This window comes from Pleurodeles waltl, chromosome 3_1 (genome assembly GCF_031143425.1).
Source record: "Pleurodeles waltl isolate 20211129_DDA chromosome 3_1, aPleWal1.hap1.20221129, whole genome shotgun sequence".
NCBI classification, from domain to species: domain Eukaryota; kingdom Metazoa; phylum Chordata; class Amphibia; order Caudata; family Salamandridae; genus Pleurodeles; species Pleurodeles waltl.
The window spans coordinates 42,349,604-42,371,762 of NC_090440.1; the positions used below are offsets into that span (position 1 = coordinate 42,349,604).

At 48.6% G+C, this 22,159-nt stretch overlaps 1 protein-coding gene across 1 annotated transcript in view; it reads left to right on the forward strand.

Annotated features, from left to right (window-relative positions):
- Positions 1–5,915: 5,915 nt before the first annotated feature.
- Positions 5,916–22,159, forward strand: part of ALX4 (ALX homeobox 4) — a 177,866-nt gene continuing 161,622 nt past the window's right edge. The window contains exon 1 of the mRNA XM_069221797.1: positions 5,916–7,185. Within this exon, the coding sequence (XP_069077898.1) occupies positions 6,816–7,185 (370 nt within the window). The 5' untranslated portion in view covers positions 5,916–6,815. The remainder of the gene's footprint in view (positions 7,186–22,159) is intronic.

Below are 22,159 nucleotides of genomic sequence, written 5' to 3' on the forward strand. Positions count from 1 at the left end.
GTCGCATGGAATAAACACCCAGAAGTGCTGAATAATCACCAAGCAGCGTTAATGAATCACCCATCAGCATGAAATAATTACTCAGTGAAGTATTTCACTCTAGTGGCCAATCAGGGAAAAATACTCACTCAGCGGCACTCCACAGTGTCCCAACAAAGAGGAATACTCACTTTGTGGAATGAAGTTCTCAACCCAGCAGCTTTGAATAATGGGCACATCAGTATGGAATACTCCCTCAGCAGTGCAACATACTGACCCACCAGGGAGAAGTACTCATGCAGCAGCATTGAATACTCACCTAGCAGCATGACATTCTCACTCAACAATGTGGAATACTGACCCAGCAGGGGTGAAACTCACTAAGAAGTGCGAATGGTCACCCAGCAGAATTCAATCTTCACTTAGAAGCAGTGCATGCTGACCCAGCAGGGAGGACTGTTCAACCAGCAGCATGAAGTACTCAACCAATGCAAGTATACTCATCCAGGAACATGTGACACTCGCTCCACAGGGAGAGATATCCACCCATAGGAAAGTAAACTCGCCCAGGAAGGATGAACTCTCAAGTAGCAGCACAAAATGCTCCCCAACAAGAAGTAATACCCAGAAGCTCGGAATGCTCGCCCAACGGAGCTGAACATTCACCCACAAGCATGTAAACTCCCCAGCAGGGAGGGACAATCACTCAGCAGCATGAATGCTCACTCAACAGTAAGGAGCACTCATCCAGCAACACAAAATACTCACCCAGCAAGGATTATTACTCAACCAGCAGCATAGAATGTTCACCCAATAAGGAATGAACACTCACCCAGCAACACGGAATGGTCGCCCAACAAGGACTAATACTCACCCAGGATAGGAATGCTCGCCCAGTAGGGAGAAACACTCACCCAGCATCATGATTTTTTTTTCCCAACAAAGAATAATGCTCACCCGAAGCCCTACAGGGCTGAATATTCGCCATCAAACTCTCTAGGAGGGAGAAACAACCACCCAGCAGCTTGGAATGTTCACCCAACAGGAAGCAATACTGAGCCGGTAGCATGGAATACTCACTGAGCAAGGAAAAATACTCACTCAGCAGCATGGAATGCTCACCCAGTAGCACAGAATACTTACTTAACAAGGAATAAAACCCAACCAGCAATATGTAATGCTCGTCCGACAAGGAGGAAGACTCACCCAGCAGCATAGAATACTCACCAGACAAGGAATAATACTCACCCGACGAGGAATAATACTCACCCTGCAGCACGGAATACTCGTCCAGCAGGGAAAAACATTCACCAGCAGCATGGAATACTCACCCAACAAGGAATAGTTCTCAACCAGCAGAAAGGAATACTCGCACAGCAGGGAGAAACACTCACCAGCAGCACGGAATACTCGCACAGCAGAGAGAAACACTCACCAACAGCACGGAATACTCGCACAGCAGAGAGAAACACTCACCAGCAGCAAGGAATACTCGCACAGCAGAGAGGAATACTCGCACAGCAGGGAGAAACACTCACCAGCAGCAAGAAATACTCGCATAGCAGAGAGAAACACTCACCAGCAGCACGGAATACCCGCACAGCAGGGAGAAACACTCACCAGCAGCAAGGAATACTCACTCACCCGTCAAGTTATACTACTCACCCAGCAGCACGGAATACTCAGCCAGCAATGACTAGTACTCACCAAGCAGTATCCTAATACTCGCCGAGCAGGGAGCAAGACTCACGCAGGCGCCCATTCGGGTCTAGAAAGCTCCCCCAGCAGGACAGGTCGAGGCCCAGAGTCTGGGGGCTCCGGGGGGCAGCCAGGCTTCTCCCCAGTGCTGCAGCCAGGCTCGGACGTCAGGCGCCGGTGCTTTTATTTTATTAATGCCTGAGAAGAGAGTGAGAGGAGGGCGGGGGAGAGACAGGGGAAGTCAGGAAAGAATTAGACAGGTAATAAAGAAAACAAATATGGAATATCCGTTGAAAGCTTTGTTGGACGATGAAACAGAAAAAAAACAGATTGGAACGCCTGCAAAAATGTTCGGGCCGTGCCTGAAAACATTTTTCCTTAAGTGAATGAAATAAAAATAATTTCAGTATATAGCGTCAGAAAATAGTTATGTATTGTACGCGTGTGCGTGAGGGGAAGATATTATATCCTAAAAAGATGGATGGATGGGTGGGTGGGTGGTTGGATCGATGTTTGGATGGATGGGTGGGTGGGTGGATGGATGGATGTTTGGATGGGTGGGTGGATGGATGGATGGATGGATGGATGGATGGATGGATGGATGGATGGGTGGGTGGGTGGATGGGTGGGTGGATGGATGGATGGGCGGGTGGGTGGGTAGCTGGATGGATGTTTGGATGGATGAATGGGTGGATGGATTGATGGATGTTTGTATGGATGGGTGGGTGGGTGGGTGGGTGTATGAGGTTTTGATGGATGGATGCATATGCACACTGATGCTTAATCATGACTATAGTTGGAAAATAAGCAAATATTGTTTAGTTTATCTCCTAACCATCCCATCTGTCTACTAGTGAATGTTCCAAATGACTTATATTCAGGCAGTGCATGTGTTCCAGTTTGTTTACTCCTTCTGGAAGCAGCTTGGGGTTTGGTAAAGACCACTGTTTACCTTCTTTGCACATGCAGCGGTACTGGGTGCTTAAATCGAGGGCGTGTGGCCTAGGACCTTGGGTTCCGGTGCCACTGCACCTGCTGCACCAACGCCAGCTATGTCCCGGGGCTTGTGGCATATGACCCTGCTGCCCCACCCCATGATGGGACTTTGGATTAAACGTAGACCGGGGGGGGAGACTATTGCCCTTTCCCCCCCACCCCTCCACCTTTAGTGACCCCCAGGTAGAAGTGTTTCACATTAGATAGAACCCTAAGGGTTGGACTCCTGACCACTTTTAGTGGCCCTGGCGGAAGGGCTATACATTCGATACACGGGCGTAGCTGGCGTTGGTGCAGCAGGTGCAGTGGCACCAGAGCCCGGGGGGATCCACTGAACCCTGAAGATGACTGTATTTTTTCATTCAAGCAGCAGCTGTGGGCACTGCCTTCCTTGCACTAGGGTCATAACACACTGATTGGATCGAGGCTCAGGGGAAGGTCCCTGCTCCCTTTGCTGGTCCGAGACTCAATGGCTTTGTGGAAGACATTTGCGATGAGACCCCAATGTATCAATGATTTACATTAAATCCCGCTCTATGGGATGATCCTCCCTCACTCCCAGAGCCCTCAGGTATAGGCACCATACACTATATGTATACCTACTGATGAGGCCTAAGAGACCTCAGATATAGGTATATGTGTATACCTATTGATGAGGCCCCAGAGCCCTCAGATATAGGTACCGTACACTATATGTATACCTACGGATGAGGCCCCAGAGCCCTCAGATATAGGTACCGTACACTATGTGTATACCTACGGATGAGGCCCCAGAGCCCTCAGATACAGGTACCGTACACTATATGTATACCTACGGATGAGGCCCCAGAGCCCTCAGATATAGGTACCGTACACTATATGTATACCTACTGATGAGGCCCCAGAGTCCTCAGATATAGGTACCGTACACTATATGTATACCTACGGATGAGGCCCCAGAGCCCTCAGATATAGGTACCATACATTATATGTATACCTACTGATGAGGCCTTACAGTCCTCATATATAGCTTCCATACATTGGGTATACCTACTGATGGGGCCCTAGAGCCTTAAGATATAGGTACCATACATTAAATGCATACCAACTGATGAGGTCTTAGTATCCTCAGATATAGGTTCCATACATTAAATGTATATGTAGTGATGAGGCCTCAGAGCCCTCAGTTATGGGTACCATACATTAGATAAAGGCTTATGAGCAAAGGTCTCAGTTTTCCGAAATAACCCTACATTAAAATCAATCCTAGGGGTGAGCTATCCCAGACCCCCAAAGTGCCCTTAGATATAAGCACCATAGATTAGGTCTTAAACTCCAGAGATATACAATAGTTGTGGGCCTTTGGGGAAGGTTCTTACGGTGCACAGATATAGGCGCCATCGATTATACACTGGCCTGTGGGTGATGCCTCCATTATCCCCACATATAAGGGGTTTGGGTGAGCCCACATCCAATCACCTATAGATATAAGCATCATACATAAACACTAGGCCCACGGAACTCACAGATATAGGTGCCACGCGTTATATACGGGCCCATGGGAGAGAATCCACGATGCTCAGAAACAAGAGTTGTACATTAAATGAAGGCCTTGGCATGCCCCAGAATCCCTGGATATAAAGTCTGCACAACAGGTCGAGGGGCCCCGGTTGGGCTAGCTCCTCACTGCCACCCCCACCCCCTCTAGGGGCCAATAACAGACCAGTCTCTTAGTACCCTCTTGCCTAGCTGCAAGGGTTAACCCCAGGGCCCTCCAGCTCAGATGTGGACGCAGTTTGCGTAACATCTTTATTACTGGGGAACTTCAAGGTAAACCGAAATAGAAAACAGATGTGCAGGGCCAGGGCAAAGCCTGCGAGGGGCGGGGGGGGGAGTAAAAATAAAAAAAGGCAAACACTGCCTGGGAGCTAAGGCATTCGCGGAATACGCTTGCAGGATTAGAGAATGTAAAAAGGCGTAAATGGGGACCCCTCAATTTATACAATGGCCAAGCTCAGGGGATAAAATTCCCTGCCTTGGGGGTAGAGGGGGGGTAGCTGGGGGTACCCCCTCCATTCTAAGCAGATTCTGGGAGTTAATACTAGGCAGAGAACTGATATAAGGTTACTTAATGTTTTGGGGGGGGCGTCTATCTGAGTGCTACAATCTTGGGGCGCGCACCAGATTCAAGGAACGTGTATAAAACAATTCTGTTTTTGAGGAATGTCTCAGTTCTCCCCACAGTAGGGACTGAATAACTTGAGCATGGCTGCTTCGATCTTCCGGATTCCATTTTACAACCAATGGAAAGAGGTTCGTAAGGGATCCCACGATCACAAGGCCGATCTAATGAGGTTTGCTCTCTCCCGACACACACACACAGGTAACCCCGTGTGCTCCAGAGAATCACCTTCACAACTCACACCTAGACAACAGCGGTCCGTGTCCCACCCCCCCCCCCCCCCCCCCATCAGAAGCTCCGCCTCCTGGTACACAGGGCCCCTCCCTCTACAAAACCAAATTATTCTTAATGTCTCAGGCTATATACTGTATTAGGTAAACAGCGGTTATCTAGTCTGGAGAATTTGGGAATTTATGGCTATTTGGGGTTTTTCTTTGGGGGGGAAAGGGGGTGAACACCATGAGGGAGGACTATAGAGAGGAGGGGGTGATGGAGGGAGAGTGATGGAGGAGAGACAAAGACCAGGGAGAGAGAAAGTGAGTTTTGGGGGGTCACGTGAACAACTTGCCAAGTGCTATATTTGCAGGTAAGGACTGAGACACAAAAAGGGGGTGCATGGTGTGCCACTAAAGTTGCACCCTAATTTCATGTTTCACTGGCAGCCTGGCTTGTAAGGAAGTCGCCGTGAATGTTGCCTGGTCGGGGTGAGCACAGGGGGCTCTGGTGTCGGAGATGCCCCCGGTTTCTGCCCTCGTCCAGCCAAATCTCCATGCAAGACGGACCGTGACCAAAGGAGGCGTGAAATCACCCCACCCCCGCCCCCTTCCGGAAGCGCCCCCTCCAGACAGAACCTTCACTCAGTCCTTTTAATTGCATTACTGTCATGTGTCTGTAATTTTTATCATAAAAGTTTTCCTTCTTGTATTAAAACGCATCCCCCCGCCCCTTCCGTGCGCCCTCGGGCTGTCATCATCTCCTTATTAATTGGGAAGGGGTGAGGTCTTGCTGTGGGGGGCGCACAAACAAGGCAGGCCCTGCAAGCAGCCAGTTGCGTCTCTTGGTGGGAAGGAGGGAGGGCCGGTGCCTCCGTGGCTGAGAGCGGTGAGGGGGGCTGTGCGAGGGGGGCTCAGAGTGCGCCTGGAAGAGGAGGATACAGCCTGCGTCGCGGTGCCACAGCTGTGGGTGAGGAAGGCAGGGTTGGGACCCTCCAGAGGAGCCGCTGCAGGCAGTGCCCATCGACTGTTGCCACGACCGGACACGCTGCCCTGCAAGCAGCCGCTGCTGGGCACGACAGGTTAGGAAGAGCCACCGGACACTGTCAAACTAGAGAGCTGGGCAGCACCCCTTGGGAAGAGCTGCCACCGGACACTACCAGCCTACAGAGGGGACACTTCCGGGCAGCGCCCTTTAGGAAGAGCCGGGCACTGCCACCCTGCAGGACAACATCCCTTGGGAAGAGCCGCCACTGGGCACTGCCAGCCTGCAGAGGGGCCACCTCTGAGCAGCACATCTTGGGAAGAGCTGCCGGGCACTGCCCCTCTACAAAGCAATAACTGCAGGGCAGCATCCCTGAGGAAGAACCTACACCGGGTACTTCCATCCTACTGATCGGTCGCTGCAGGGCCGCACCCCTTAGGAATAGCCGCCAACCTGCTGGGCACTGCCACCCTTCAGGGCAGCACCCCTTAGGAGGAGCCGCCATCCACCGGGCATTGACAACCTACAGAACAATAACTGCAGGGCAGCACCCCTTGGGAAGAGCCCCCACCTGGCACTGCCACCCTACAAGCACCCCCTCCCGCGGACCCCGCGCTGGAATTGCGCATCTGCTGCGCACACCAGTGGGCACGGCTCCCGTCCAGCGCAGCCAGTGAAGGGCATCGTGGGCACCTGCGCCCCCTCCCCCTGGACTCTTCCCACTTCTGCCCCCCTCCACCTACAGAGACCCACCCGAGCCCTGCCCCTCTCCGCCCCCCCAGGGATGAACGCGGATACGTGCGTGTCCTACTGCGCCGGCAGAGGGGCCATGGAGCCCTACTACAGCGCAGCCGCGCAGCCGGGCAGGGAGCCCCCAGCGCCCCCATATACGGCCTTCCAGGCGCCCGGGGACAAGTTCGGCCCGGCCTACCTGGCCGGCAAAGGGACAGGCTTCGGGGACAAGCCCAGGGGCGCCTACTCGCAGGAGTGCCCGAGCCTGGAGGGCAGCCCCGGAGAGGACAGGACCTCGTTCAGCAAGTACCACCAGCAGGCGCAGCATCACCAGCTCTACCTGCAGGGGGGGCCCTGCAAGACCCCCCCGGAGAACCCCAGCAAACTGCACGAGAGCAGCCACAGCCTGGAGCCCTGCTACGGTAAGAAGCGCTGGGGTGAGGCAAGGGCCCATCTGAGGTCGGGGGCTCGGGACTGCAGGTAACCCCCACTCTCCCCACTGACCCCCCCCCCCCTCCCCAACACACAGATGCACCCCAAACCCCAGACCGAAGGATACAGAAAGACATGAAACGTGTAAAGGCGAGATTAGGGTAACAGTAGGCGCTGTATTTAAATGTAGCGCCTACATCATTATTTAGAATAGACGCTCAAGAGTATTATTTTTTTCTGTATTGATAAGTATTTAATATAGCGCTGCATTAACCGGTCCAGGGTTCGGAACACTCAGAGTCACGCGGGCCCGAAGGGGCGAAATAGATGAAATGTCGGCCGAAAAGAGAGTCGGAGAAAGTTTTTCACAGAAGTTGTGGAGAGGACGAAGAGCTCCGCGGGTGGCCCCTATGTGGAGTAAAGCGCGTAGCGTAAAGGTGGAACATGGACTGGAATGTTTCGCCAGAGTGCGTAAATGAATAGAGTAGATACATGGGGATTAAAGAGTAGCAATAGCATTAAAGGGTCACTATACAATATGTTCATATATTTGCAAAATATAACACATGGGACTCAGTGCACGCACCAGTGAAAAGGGTAAGGAGCGCAGAGATGGATAGATGGACGGACGGATGGGGGTTTGGTGGATGAATGGATGGGGTTGGATGGATGGATGGGTGGATGATTGAGGTTTGAGTGGATAGATGGGGGTTGAGTGAATGAATGGATGGATGGATGGATGGATGGGGTTTGAGTGGATGGATTGGGTTGGACCGACGGGATTGGATGGATAGGGTGTTGGTGGATGGATGGGGTTTGAGTGGATGGATGGATTGGGTTGGATGGATGGATGGGTGGATGGATGGATGGGGTGTGGGTGGATGGATGGGGGTTGGGTGAATGGATGGATGGGGTTGGATGGATGGGTGGGTGGATGGATGGGGTTTGGGTGGATAGATGGGGGTTGAGTGGATGGATGGATGGATAGATGGGGTTTTAGAGGATGGATGGGAGTTGGGTGGATGGATGGGGTTTGGGTGGATGGATGGATGGATGGATGGGGTTAGAAGGATGGGGCTTGGGTGGATAGATGAGGGTTGAGTGAATGGATGGATGGGTTGGATGGATGGATGGGGTTTGGGTGGATGGATGGGGGTCGGTGAATGAATGGATGGGGATGGATGAATGGGGTTGGGTGGATAGATGGGGGTTGGGAGAATGGATGGATGGGGGTTGAGTGAATGGATGGGGTTTGGGTGGATTGGTGGGGGTTGGGTGAATGGATGGGGGTTGGGTGAATGGATGGATGGAGTTGGGTGGATGGGGTTTGGGTGGATAGATGGGGGTTGGGTGAATGGATGGATTGGTTGGATGGATGGATGGGGTTTGGGTGGATGGGTGGGCGGACGGACTGGGGGTGGGTGGGTGTATGGTCGCTTGGTTGGTGGTTTAGTGAGTGGAAGGGTGGATGAACGGGCGGACGGACACGTTTGACGTCTCTGCAGCTCAGCCCTTCCTATGCGACGTTATAGAAACAAGTAGAGGACAGTTTCTGTCTCAAAGTCCCGAGAGGTCAAGACCCGCCACCGCCAGTAAATCACACATTATTAAAGACCACAAATTCCTGCCGAAGAAAAACACATTCTAGGGTATGTTAAGTGTATTTTTATAGCGCATTCCCACCGTCTGCACGGTCCCGAAGCGCTTTCTACGCGTGTTACACTAGCTCGAAACCTCCATCCTATGGGATTGTCTTAAACTGGCCCTCTTGTCAGGGCAAATTGTACATTCATCACAACCATGTGATATTCACATTTATAAAAATGTGGAAAAATGATATATGTACGGGGCTTGGCTGGACAAACGTGCGCGCTCACATCTACAGAGAAATGCGTATGTCGTTTATAAACAAAAGTCACTCGCATTAAAAAGAGCTTGTAAAAAATTTTAAATAAAAGAGCTTCCGCCGACGGGCGCCCAGAGAGAGACCCTTAATCGTTGTTTATTGAGGTCAGGCGCTCGGGCGCGCTGATCACCATCAATCTTCACAATGACCCATAAAAGAGTCCCCGCTTCTTGCAGCAAACTCTGCCCCCCCCCCCTCCATCCCCCCCTCTCAAGGGCAGACCGGGCGGGGGGCCTTCGGCGCCACCCCGGGTCACCCCGCAGTAACTTCACGAGACCTCTGGTACCCCGTAAACTAGCAGGGCCGCCGCTGGACGGGGGGGCAGAGCCCCTAAATGTATCTAAGTGTCTTTAACGTCAAGTTCATTCACATCATGGGGAACGGCCTGTCACGCAAAACAAAAATAAACAAATACAAATCAGGCCCAAAACAACCAGAAACGCAAACAATACAAGCGCCAATTAGCTTCTACATAGCGCTTCAAACAGCGGCTCCGCGGTTCTGGGCGCTATTAATTCTACTGAATTGGCAAAAACCGGCGGTTACATGTCGTGGATCAAGAAAGTAAAATACACTTGATCTTGGAGGAATGTATGCTCGTTTTAAAACAGATACGACCCCCTCCCCTCAGTAAAATGCAGTTGCCTCATTTTTTTTTATTTATCACCATTTTTATATAGCGCCGTCCGCCACTGTTTTGACGTTTTGTAGCGCTGTAGATCACCATCACTCGACACAACAGTACTCCGAGGCAGACGTGCTTGAGTTTGGTACAATCCTATTTTGTAAATGCTGAGTCCGTTTTTATTCTATTTTCTTCCTTTTTAAACCAATCCCAGCTTTGATTATTAATAACCATCGCTGGGTATAGTCACGTTGTAAATCCCAGTAATAAAAACTGCCCTTTAAACTACAACAATCTGTATTAGTCACATTATAATTATTATTAATAGGGTGACCTTCGTCATTACAAACATTTAATACCGGATCCGTTGATTAACACCAGGCACCATCACCTCGTAACCAGTGAGCGCGGAAAGGGTTAACAACTGCTTCTGGTTTAAGTATTGTTTAATATATTTCATTTTTAGCGCCAGACGCTTCCAGGATATTTTTATAATCAGGTAATAAGCGGACGTGGTGACTTGGTAGTAAAAGTGATCGTTTATAGAGCCAAATAAATAACCTCTAGGCGCTTTAACAAGTTTTAAAAGTGGCGGTAGAAGGAGTGATTCCAGTCCACCTTTGGGAATATTCCCTGCAGCCAGGTTTCTACCCTGAATCTATCCCCTGACTGCTTACAGATCTGTCTTAGGGTCCGCGTCCTTCCCTGCCTTTTCGGACTTTGCACTAAATGTGTTTTTCCAGTTTTTTTTCTTAAGGGCAAACTAACATTCCCTTTTTAACAGCTCCGCGGGATTTCTTAAAATAGGCTCCCAGCTCCCAATAAAGACCAGGCACGCTTCTGGGAGCTATCATTTAAAAGACATTAGTCGATTTCGTGTTTTACAAGCCAACCGGACCTGTGCTCCCCTGGCTTTGGGGAGTCCAGAAGGGGTCTGCTGGGGGGGAGGGGGGTCTTCACTGAATGAGTTCAGGAGAGGTAGACTGAGAGGCGGGACGATGGAGGGGCGGATAACGGATGGAGAGATACGTAAATAAACACTTATAGCCTCCTAGGCCGGCGCATATACTGACAAACCGTACATGTTCGTGCGCCCTCTCCCTCGCTCTTATATATATATATATATATATTATATATATATATATATATATATAATACATATATATATATATATATCCAATGGCACGAGGGAGAGTGAGTAACACACACATAGATATATACGCAAACATGTATAGATTTGCTATTTGTGTAAATGCCTGTCTTAAGGGGGGCGTTGTGTGTGTGTCTCTCTCTGTCTGTCTCTCTATATATGTGCACAGACAGACACACGACAGATATATATTTCTCTGTTTCTTCCTCCTGTTCTGTGGGAGCTTCGAGGCGCTCCTTTGTGATGTAATGTTCACATGAAACATGAATTTAATACGCGAGTCTTTCCATAGGTTTCTATACATTTTATAAACATCTGCACGCAGGGCTGGGGCTTCAGCGGGGCAGGTAAAACACACTTGTGATGTTGTGTTGCAACATTGTGCAGAGGCGCAGAGGTTGCTCGCAGACCAGGCTCCTTGCACTGTGCAGTTCCAAGTTTGCAAACTTACCCGACTAATTCTGCATTAAGAGTTGGGCAACGCGCCTGTAAGGTTTGCAATTTGTGCAAAGTCAATCAACGTCGCCCATCTTTGCTTGTCGAAGAATATAACTGAATGATTAAAAAACAGCCCGTTTATCGGCCGACAAAATGTCTTTCTGTGTAAGGTCGCCGCCTCTGAACTGCCCCCCCGCCCCCCGGGGGCCTGTCACACAGACCCGCGTTTACGAGGTTTTGGTCCGACTCCTTCTGTTTCTTTTTGTAATCTTCACACATTACAAAGAGTTTACAACGAATGCACCGTTTTTAAAAAGATAAAAACCCTCCCTAATTCATGCCAGGGTACTTGGGAGGCTTTTCGCAGATTTCGACTCAGCGAAAATTTCCAATTTTTCGCAACGCCTAAGAAGCCCACTCATGTCTCCTTGTCCCGAGGGGCGGCTCCGAGGTTACATGTCAGAATACCAACACATTAAAAATATCCGAGTGTAAATATCATTTACAAAAATTTTGCTCCATTGGGTGTCGATTTTAATTTCAACTCTAATGGGGCGAAATTTTTTGTAAATTAAATTTAGGACACAACAATTTTGTTAGATTATATTTAGGTTGTAATAATGTAGTACAATACTGGCTACGAGATATGTAGTGCTTAATTTGTCAAAACTAAAAAAAATTAAAAATAGTGCAGGGGCCTGTGATTCTCTTAGGGGCCCACAGTGCCAACGGTAAATACCGGGTTAGAAAATGCTAAGGCCGCCTAGTCTGGGTTCCACCCCCCCACTCTCTGTCTCTACTGTGTGGAAATCAGCTCTGCCCGTCTTGATTCTACCTCCCGCCTCTTTCTTCCACCACCTACACTTTCTGTCACTTTATCTCATGAACACCAAGGCAGTGCAGTCTTGAGTCCACCCCTGCCTCTTTCCCCAACCCTCTCCACTCTCTGTCTCTACCGCGTGGGTATCAGCTCTGCCCCGTCTTGATTCCACCTCAGGCCTATTTCTTCCACCACCTACACTTTCGGTCACTTTATCTCATGAACACCAAGGCTGTGTAGTCTTGATTCCACCTCCCGCCTCTTTCTTCCACCACCCCACACTTTCTGTCGCTTTATCTCATGACCACCAAGGCTGTGTAGTCTTGATTCCACCTCACGCCTCTTTCTTCCACAACCCCACACTTTCTGTCGCTTTATCTCATGAATTCCAGGACTGCCCAGTTTTGATTTCACCTCATATCTCTTTCTTACACTACCCCACACTTTCTGTCTCTTTATCTTCTATCTCTTGAACACCAAGACTGTGTAGTCTTGATTCCACCCTGCCTCTTTCTTCCACCACCCTACACTTTCTGTCTCTTTATCGCGTGGATATCAATGCAGTCCTGTCTTGATTCCACCTCACTCCTCTTTCATCCACCACCCTATCCTTTCTGTCTTTTTATCTCATGAACACCAAGACTGTGCTGTCTACATTCCACCTCATGCCTCTTTCTTCCACCACCCACACTTTCTGTCTCTTTATCTCATCAACACCAGGACTACCCAGCTTTTATTCCACCTCAATCCTCTTTCTCTCACCAATGTACACTTTCAATTTCTTTATCTCATCAACACCAAGACTGTGTAGTCTTGATTTCACCTCACCCCTCTTTTTTACACCAGCCCAGTTTCTCTCTTTTTATCTCGTGAATACCAATGCTTTTAATCTCGATTCCACGTCACGCCTCTCTCTTCCACCGCACTACACTTTTTGTCTCATTATCTCATGAATACCAGGGTACCCTGTCTTGATTCCACCCCAGGCTCAAACACTATGGTAGAGGAAAAATGTTGACCAAATACTATATTGCTGTTCGATTGTCAAAAACGTGTTGTTCTATGTCCAAATTGGAAAGAAAGCTGTGTGGGGGTATTTAGTGTCGTCAAACACGGCGAGTTGCCCAGAATTGAAGAGAATGCGGTTCAATAACTCCTGAGTAGTCGCCCGTCCTGAATAAGGAAAACGGGAGCTCCTAGCATCCGTGGTTAGTCAAGCGCATGGTAACGCTAACAATACGTACAGAGGTTCCAATTTGGACATAGGACAACACGCTTTTGACAATCGAACAGAAATATAGTATTTGGTCAACATTTTTCCTCTACCATAGTGTTTGAGCCTTGAAAAAGTCCGATAGGACGAAACACGTGTTGCTTGTTTTCTGTTGTTTCTTATATGGACTTATATACTTTATGAACATTTTTGGTCTTCGGCTTGCATAAGAATAAATCTTCTCCGGCAACTTGAATTTGATGGACTTATTATTGACCTTGGAGTGCCCTGGTTGTGCTTTTTTCCTGTGCATTTTGTATCTACAGCACAGAACATAGATGGTTCCATGTGTTCCACCTTTGTTCGTGTGTACCTCTAAAACCCGTGGTGGTTGGGTTTTCTACCAGGATTGCACCATCTATTACTTGCTTACTGATATCCCAAGACTGTCGACTGTTTTGTTTCAGATGTGCAACGTTAGCATTAACCACTTTCTTCTAAGTAACGTTGATTCCACCCCACGCCTCTTTCATTCAACACCCTACACTGTCTGTCTCTTTATCTCATTAACACGAGGACTACCCAGCTTTTATTCCACCTCAACTCTCTTTCTTCCACCACTCCACACTTTCTGCCTTTTTATCTCATTAAAACCCTCTTTCTTCCACTACCCCACACTTTATGTCTCTTTATTTCATTAACACCGGGACTACACAGTTTGTATTCAACCTCAAGCCCCTTTCTTCCACCACTCCACACTTTCTGTCTCTTTATCTCATGAACATCAAGGTTACCTAGTTTGATCGCACCTCACACCTCTCTGTCTCATCACTCTACACTTCCGGTCTCTTTACCCCTCTCTTGCAGGTTCTCTCTCTCTCCTGCCGGCCCCCACTGTCACTGTTTATTATTTCTCTCTGCGCTTCTTCGTGTTACGCCGTCTCTCTCTCTCTCTCTCTCTGGGCTTAGCCTGACGAACAATAAAGCCTGATCCCAAAAATGTTTTTTGGTGGCCACCACCCGCAGTCACCTGCAGAAACTAGGTGGGTCGTGAGCTCCGGGGGTGGGCGAGGCCGCGGTGGGTGCCCCCGCCCCAAAGTGCTCGCCAGGCCCGGCTGGGTGCTTGGGGTGGGTCAGAGGGGCAGCGCCCAGGCCAGGGCCACTTTACTTCCTTTGGGCAGGGACGCGCGCTCCCTGCCCACGATCACGATACCGGGGTCTCACTGTCCGGGACAGCGCCAGGGGGGCTTCACCGAGAGGGCCACCTCAGGTGTCCGGCCCTCCAGGCCAGCCCGGAAGCGCCTTCCACTGTTCTCTAATGGATACAGCCAAGACCTGATTTATTGCACCACGCAGGAAGCGTGACGTTTACAGACAATAACACCAATAATTTTACAATCTTTGAAAACCCAGCCGTGCAGCCGAGCCTTCGAGCCAAGACAGTTTGTGCACGCGAGTGCTGCGAAGTCACCCGCCGCTTCTCACCGCTTGAGGGGGGGCAATGGAGAACCCCGCGCCCCGTCCGTGAGAGCCCCCATCCTACAGATTGTCTCCCAGTCGTACAGAATGCACATGTTGTTTCCCACCCGACAATTTGTCTCACACCAGTGCTTAATTTGTGGCGGTGGTTGCCGATGGGGGCAGTGGCATGACGCACAATGATGGGGCTCCCCCGCAGGCGGTGATGAGGGGGCCCCAAATCTCCCATATGTCACAGATATTCATTGGGTTTAGAGTAAAGGAGGGCTGGTGGATTAAAGAGGTCTGACCATCAGCCTTGGTATTCAGGGCGCTGACATTTAAAATTTAAAGGTACGAGTCCTGGGCTTCCGGGCAGAACTCCAGGCACCGGCACTCAGTGTTTTACAAATGAAGCACTGTCTCCCACCCTACAGACTGTACTGATTGTCTCCGACCCCACAGACTGTCTCCCACTCTACAGACTGTACAGATTATCTCCCACCCTACAGATTGTCTCCCACCCTACACATTGTACAGATTGTCTCCCACCCTACAGATTGTCTCCCACCCTACAGATTGTCTCCCACCCTATAGATTGTCTACGACCCTACACATTGTACAGACTGTCTACGACCCTACAGACTGTCTCCCACCCTACAGACTGTACTGATTGTCTCCCACCCTACAGTGTGTCTCTGACTCTACAGACTGTCTCCCACCCTACAGGATGTCTCCCACCCTACATACTATACAGATTGTCTCCAACCCTACAGATTGACTCCCACCCTACACATTGTACAAATTGTCTCCGACCCTACAGATTGTAAAGATTTTCTCCGACCCTACAGATTGTCTCCCACCCTACAGATTGTCTCCCACCATACACATTGTACAGATTGTCTCCCACCCTACAGACTGTGTCCCACCCTACAGATTGTCTCCCACCCTACAGACTGTCTCCCACCCTACAGACTGTCCCCCACCCTACAGATTGTCTGCCACCCTACCCATTGTACAGATTGTCTTCCACCTTACAGACTGCAAGTGTGGGTGTCAGGCAGTCAGGGTTTGGAAGGGACAGACCGAGCATCCAACACTGACTCGAGGGAAGGGAGCAGGGGTTGCAAGTATTTTAAGAGATTGCATTACTAACACACACGTGTAAGGAATGAATTAAAGGCACTCCTACAAATAGCCATCACTGCTCTGCTGAGATTATTTTGTCTAATATTTCCAGTCTGGTGTGCCAGCCTCATGATCTGGGTTTCAGGGACAGTTTTGCGCTGTATGAATGAATGAATAAGCAACGGGGGGCACATATGCAACACATCGGTAACGTAGCCGAAAACAAAATTGTCCACCCCAGATGAGGTCTGACAACCAGATCCTACCCCAGACGCCCAGTGGAAGAGGGTCAGGCGGGCGACCAATAGAGGGAACGGGGGTCCCCCTGGTGGACTTGAAGCGAGAACACATAGGGTGTGGCACGGCCTGAGCTGCCGACTCCAGAGGTGAGGGAATCAGGTTCAAGTCTCGGCGCCGGCTCAACATCACGTGATTCTGGACAAATTACGTATTGGCTTCATTACGAATTTGGCGGTCATGAGACCTTCAAACTCGCTCTGACGGTTGAACCGCTGTGGCTTTGGTGGTCCGACCACCAAATTACAACTTTGACGGTCGGACCGCCAAAGGACTTCGGTCTCCGCTGGGAAGATGGTTTCCGATGGCATGGCGGCGGTAGGGCTTGCAATCAGCCATTGTGGCGTTAAACCCAGCACCGCCTGGCTGATTACAACCACACTTTCTGCCAGCCTGTCCATGGCAGGGAGCCCGCCATCAAAAGGCTGGCAGAAAGGAAGTGCTAGGGGCCACAGGGGGCCCCTACACTGCCCATGACAATAGCATGCGCAGGGCAGGACCCCCTTTTATGCAATTGTACTTAATGGGTATCTTAATGTATTTTTCGTTCAGACTATAGACCATTGTTTTGGTTGTATCTTATTCAATATAATAAAGGTATACTTTCAACTTTAAAATTACATGGACATGTCGATTCAGAGATACCTAGAAAAGTAGATACATAGATAAACAGATGTGCAGATGCACATATTCAGTGGTGAACACATGCACAGATGCATGGCTATGTGCACACACAGATACATAGATAAACAGATATGCAGATTCAAATATTCATTGATAAACACATACATAGATGCATGGCTCCAAGGCTATTGCACACACAGATACATAGGTAAACAGATACACAGTATCATGTACACACATGGATAATATATTAATACTCGGAGGCTCAATGCACAGATGTAAAAACTGATGCATTGCTTGACAGCGAAATAAACACATAGATTTGAAGATCAATGCATGCATGTTTTACAGTTAGTTCATGGATGGCTTCATATGCAGATAAAACATAGGACCTGCCTAAAGTTTGGCGAACGGGTACCATGTCTCATATATGACAGCGATCCCCTCCACCTTACTACAAGTGCGTTAAATCCTACGGCGCTTGTAATAGGGCGGACAGGTCACTCTGACTCAGACGTGACACGGATCACATCCCGTTTACTACAAGTGCATTATATCCTACGGCGCTTGTAATAGGGCGGACAGGTCACTCGGTCTCAGACGTGACACGGATCCCATCCCGCTTACTACAAGTGCATTATATCCTACGGCGCTTGTAATAGGGCGGACAGGTCACTCTGACTCAGACGTGACACGGATCACATCCCGCTTACTACAAGTGCATTATATCCTACGGCGCTTATAATAAGGCGGACAGGTCACTCGGTCTCAGACGTGACACGGATCCCATCCCACTTACTACCAGTGCATTATATCCTACGGTGCTTGTAATAAGGCGGACAGGTCACTCTGACTCAGACGTGACACGGATCCCATCCCGCTTACTACAAGTGCATTATATCCTACGGCGCTTGTAGTAAGGCGGACAGGTCACTCGGTCTCAGACGTGACACGGATCACATCTCGCTTACTACCAGTGCGTTATATCCTACGGCGGTTGTAATAGGGCGGACAGGTCACTCTGACTCAGACGTGACACGGATCACATCCCGCTTACTACCAGTGCATTATATCCTACGGCGCTTGTAATAAGGCGGACAGGTCACTCTGACTCAGACGTGACACGGATCCCATCCCGCTTACTACAAGTGCATTATATCCTACGGCGCTTGTAATAAGGCGGACAGGTCACTCTGACTCAGACGTGACACGGATCCCATCCGGCTTACTACAAGTGCATTATATCCTACGGCGCTTGTAATAAGGCAGACAGGTCACTCGGTCTCAGACGTGACACGGATCACATCTCGCTTACTACCAGTGCGTTATATCCTACGGCGCTTGTAATAAGGCGGACAGGTCACTCGGTCTCAGACGTGACACGGATCCCATCCCGCTTACTCCAAGTGTGAATCTGCACCCAGAGGGTGGTGCGCCAAGGTCAGACATGCAGCGGAGGGTGAACCTGCACCCAGAGGGTGGCTGCGCCAAGGTCAGACATGCACCAGAGGCCGAACCTGCACCCAGGGGGTGGCTGTGCCAAGGTCAGACATGTACCTGAGGCCGAATCTGCACCAAGAGGGTGGTGCACCAAGGTCAGACATGCAGCGGAGGGTGAATCTTCACCCAGAGGGTGGCTGTGCCAAGGTCAGACATGCACCAGAGGCCGAATCTGCACCCAGAGGGTGGCTGTGCCAAGGTCAGACATGCACCAGAGGCCGAATCTGCACCCAGAGGGTGGCTGCGCCAAGGTCAGACATGCAGCGGAGGGTGAACCTGCACCCAGAGGGTGGCTGCGCCAAGGTCAGACATGCAGCAGAGGGTGAATCTGCACTCAGAAGGTGGCTGCGCCAAGGTCAGACATGCACCTGAGGCCGAATCTGCACCCAGAGGGTGGCTGCGCCAAGGTCAGACATGCAGTGGAGGGTGAATCTTCACCCAGAGGGTGGCTGTGCCAAGGTCAGACATGCACCAGAGGCTGAATCTGCACCCAGAGGGTGGCTGTGCCAAGGTCAGACATGCTCCAGAGGCTGAATCTGCACCCAGAGGGTGGCTGTGCCAAGGTCAGACATGCAGCGAAGGCTGAATCTTCACCCAGAGGGTGGCTGTGCCAAGGTCAGACATGCAGCGAAGGCTGAATCTTCACCCAGAGGGTGGCTGTGCCAAGGTCAGACATGCAGCGAAGGCTGAATCTTCACCCAGAGGGTGGCTGCGCCAAGGTCAGACATGCAGTGGAGGGTGAATCTTCACCCAGAGGGTGGCTGTGCCAAGGTCAGACATGCACCAGAGGCTGAATCTGCACCCAGAGGGTGGCTGTGCCAAGGTCAGACATGCTCCAGAGGCTGAATCTGCACCCAGAGGGTGGCTGTGCCAAGGTCAGACATGCAGCGAAGGCTGAATCTTCACCCAGATGGTGGCTGTGCCAAGGTCAGACATGCAGCGAAGGCTGAATCTTCACCGAGAGGGTGGCTGTGCCAAGGTCAGACATGCACCAGAGGCCGAATCTGCACCCAGAGGGTGGCTGTGCCAAGGTCAGATATCCACCTTAGGCCGAATTTGCACCTGAGGTTGACTGTGTCCGATCACTTTCTGCAGACCCCTCCGCTCTTGGGTTGACAGTATGAACCCACCACTAGCAGGCACCAGTTACCCTACATGCCAACATTTTAGAACATGAAAGTGGGTATTTAAAAATAATATCAGGAGAATGTATTTCCCCCACTGTCTTCTATTGAAGCAGAGGCAACGCCACGTGGTAGACAGCTACAATAAAGCAGTTCGGCTTAAAAAACCAGGAGTCTCCCTCCTGAAGCAGCCCTGTTGGCATGTATGAGTTACTGACCCGTGAGGGAGACCAACCAGTGACCCGGGTAACACAGGTGCAACACATGCACACATGCAGCATATCACAGGAAAAAGCACGAGACATGAATACATAGGGACTCATTCGCAAAAGGTTTTGGAGGCATGCAAACTAGTACTCCTGTAGTACTCTCTTATGTACTCTTCTATGCCCACGTCATTTGTCCCCGAAACATCTAAAACGCAAATGAAATGGGAATATTCAGGGAAAGTTCCTACACAATAAGTCCTATGCCCTGTTTACAGTTTTAGTAATAGTGAGTTGGACGTTTTGTGGCTATGCACAAATGCAAGTAAGAAAACGTAAAAGAGTACTCTTTTAGTAGCAATTGTAGTACTTATAAATGCTTCAGAACTGGCCCCTTAACATTTAAACGCACGCAGGGTGAAGACATATATTGGAGCATCAAACAACCCATGGGCACCTGGATAATATCATTGGCCCATTCTGTGAACTAGTGAGTGAAGGGTTTGGAAACCTGCTGTAATACTCAGTCTGTCTGTCCAACAACTATCAGAGCACCTATCCTCGTCACAGAGGCCGCCATGTTGTCTAAGTGCCACTACACAGATCCTGCCTCCGAAGCCGCGTTACTCAGTCGATAACTTTACTCCCCTGTTACGATCTGCACCAAATTTCCTAAAAGGCCTGCGATGGTCCTTAAGGGGTAAAAAATAGTCCTAGGGCGTAAAATACCTTCTCGTGTTTATCGCTCCAGGAGTATTTTGATTTGAAAAACACAAAACAACTTGTGAATGAAGGTCTGCGGGGCAGACTGTGCTACAACTGACGAGTTTGGGGGACCTGGTGGGGCTCCAGGTTAAATTCTCAACTGTGTTATTTATGTAATTTATATGATGAAGCAATGAAACACTTCATTTTTATATATCCAGCTACCAAGCGCTACTTCATTAAATGTTATTAAAAGGTAACACGGGACAGTTTCAGAAGCCACTGCCCTTGTAATTCTTTGTAATTTGTAATTACCAGTCATATAGGTGGTGTCATGCCCCTTTTAAGGTGAGTGGAATGTCGTCTGTTACTGGTTGAGAAGGGATGACGTTTGCTGAGCTCCTGCAGGGGCTGGATACAGGAGAAGCCGAGAAGCCACATCTTTCACTTTAACATTGTTATTATTAGTATTCATTAATTCATATGTCCGTAGCATCCATTAGTAATAATTAATTCATATGTCCATGGCATCCATTAGTATTAATTCATTCATATGTCCATTCCATCCATTAGTATTAATTCATATGTCCATGGCATCCATTGGTATTAATTCATAAGTCCATGGCATCCATTAGTATGAATTAATTAATATGTCCATAGCATCCATTAGTAATATTTAATGCACATGTCCATGGCATCCATTAGTATTAATTAATTCATATGTCCATGGCATCCATTAGTATTAATTCATTCATATGTCCATTCCATCCATTAGTATTAATTCATATGTCCATGGCATCCATTAGTATGAATTAATTCATATGTCCATTCCATCCAATAGTATTAATTCATGTGCCAATGGCATTCATTAGTATTAATTAATTCATATGGTCATAGTATCTATTAGTATTATTTAGTTCATATGTCTATAGTATCCATTGGTATTAATTAATTCATATGTCCATTGCATCCATTAGTATTAATTCATATGTCCATAGCATCCATTAGTATTAATTAATTCATATGTCCATTGCTTCCATTAGTATTAATTCATATGTCTATGGCATCCATTAGTATTAATTAATTCATATGTCCATTGCATCCATTAGTATTAATTCATATGCCCATGGCATCCATTAGTATTAATTAATTCATATGTCCATGGCATCCATTAGCATTAATTAATTCATATATTCATAGTGTCTATTAGTATTATTTAGTTCATATGTCTATAGCATCCATTGGTAATATTTAATGCACATGTCCATGGCATCCATTAGTATTAATTAATTCATATGTCCATGGCATCCATTAGTATTAATTGATTAATATGTCCATTCCATCCATTAGTATTAATTCATGTGCCAATGGCATTCATTAGTATTAATTAATTCATATGGTCATAGTATCTATTAGTATTATTTGGTTCATATGTCTATAGTATCCATTGGTATTAATTAATTCATATGTCCATTGCATCCATTAGTATTAATTCATGTCCATGGCATCCATTAGTTTTAATTAATTCATATGTCCATTGCTTCCATTAGTATTAATTCATATGTCTATGGCATCCATTAGTATTAATTAATTCATATGTCCATTGCATCCATTAGTATTAATTCATATGCCCATGGCATCCATTAGTATTAATTAATTCATATGTCCACGGCATCCATTAGCATTAATTAATTCATATGTTCATAGTGTCTATTAGTATTATTTAGTTCATATGTCTATAGTATCCATTAGTATTAATTAATTCATATG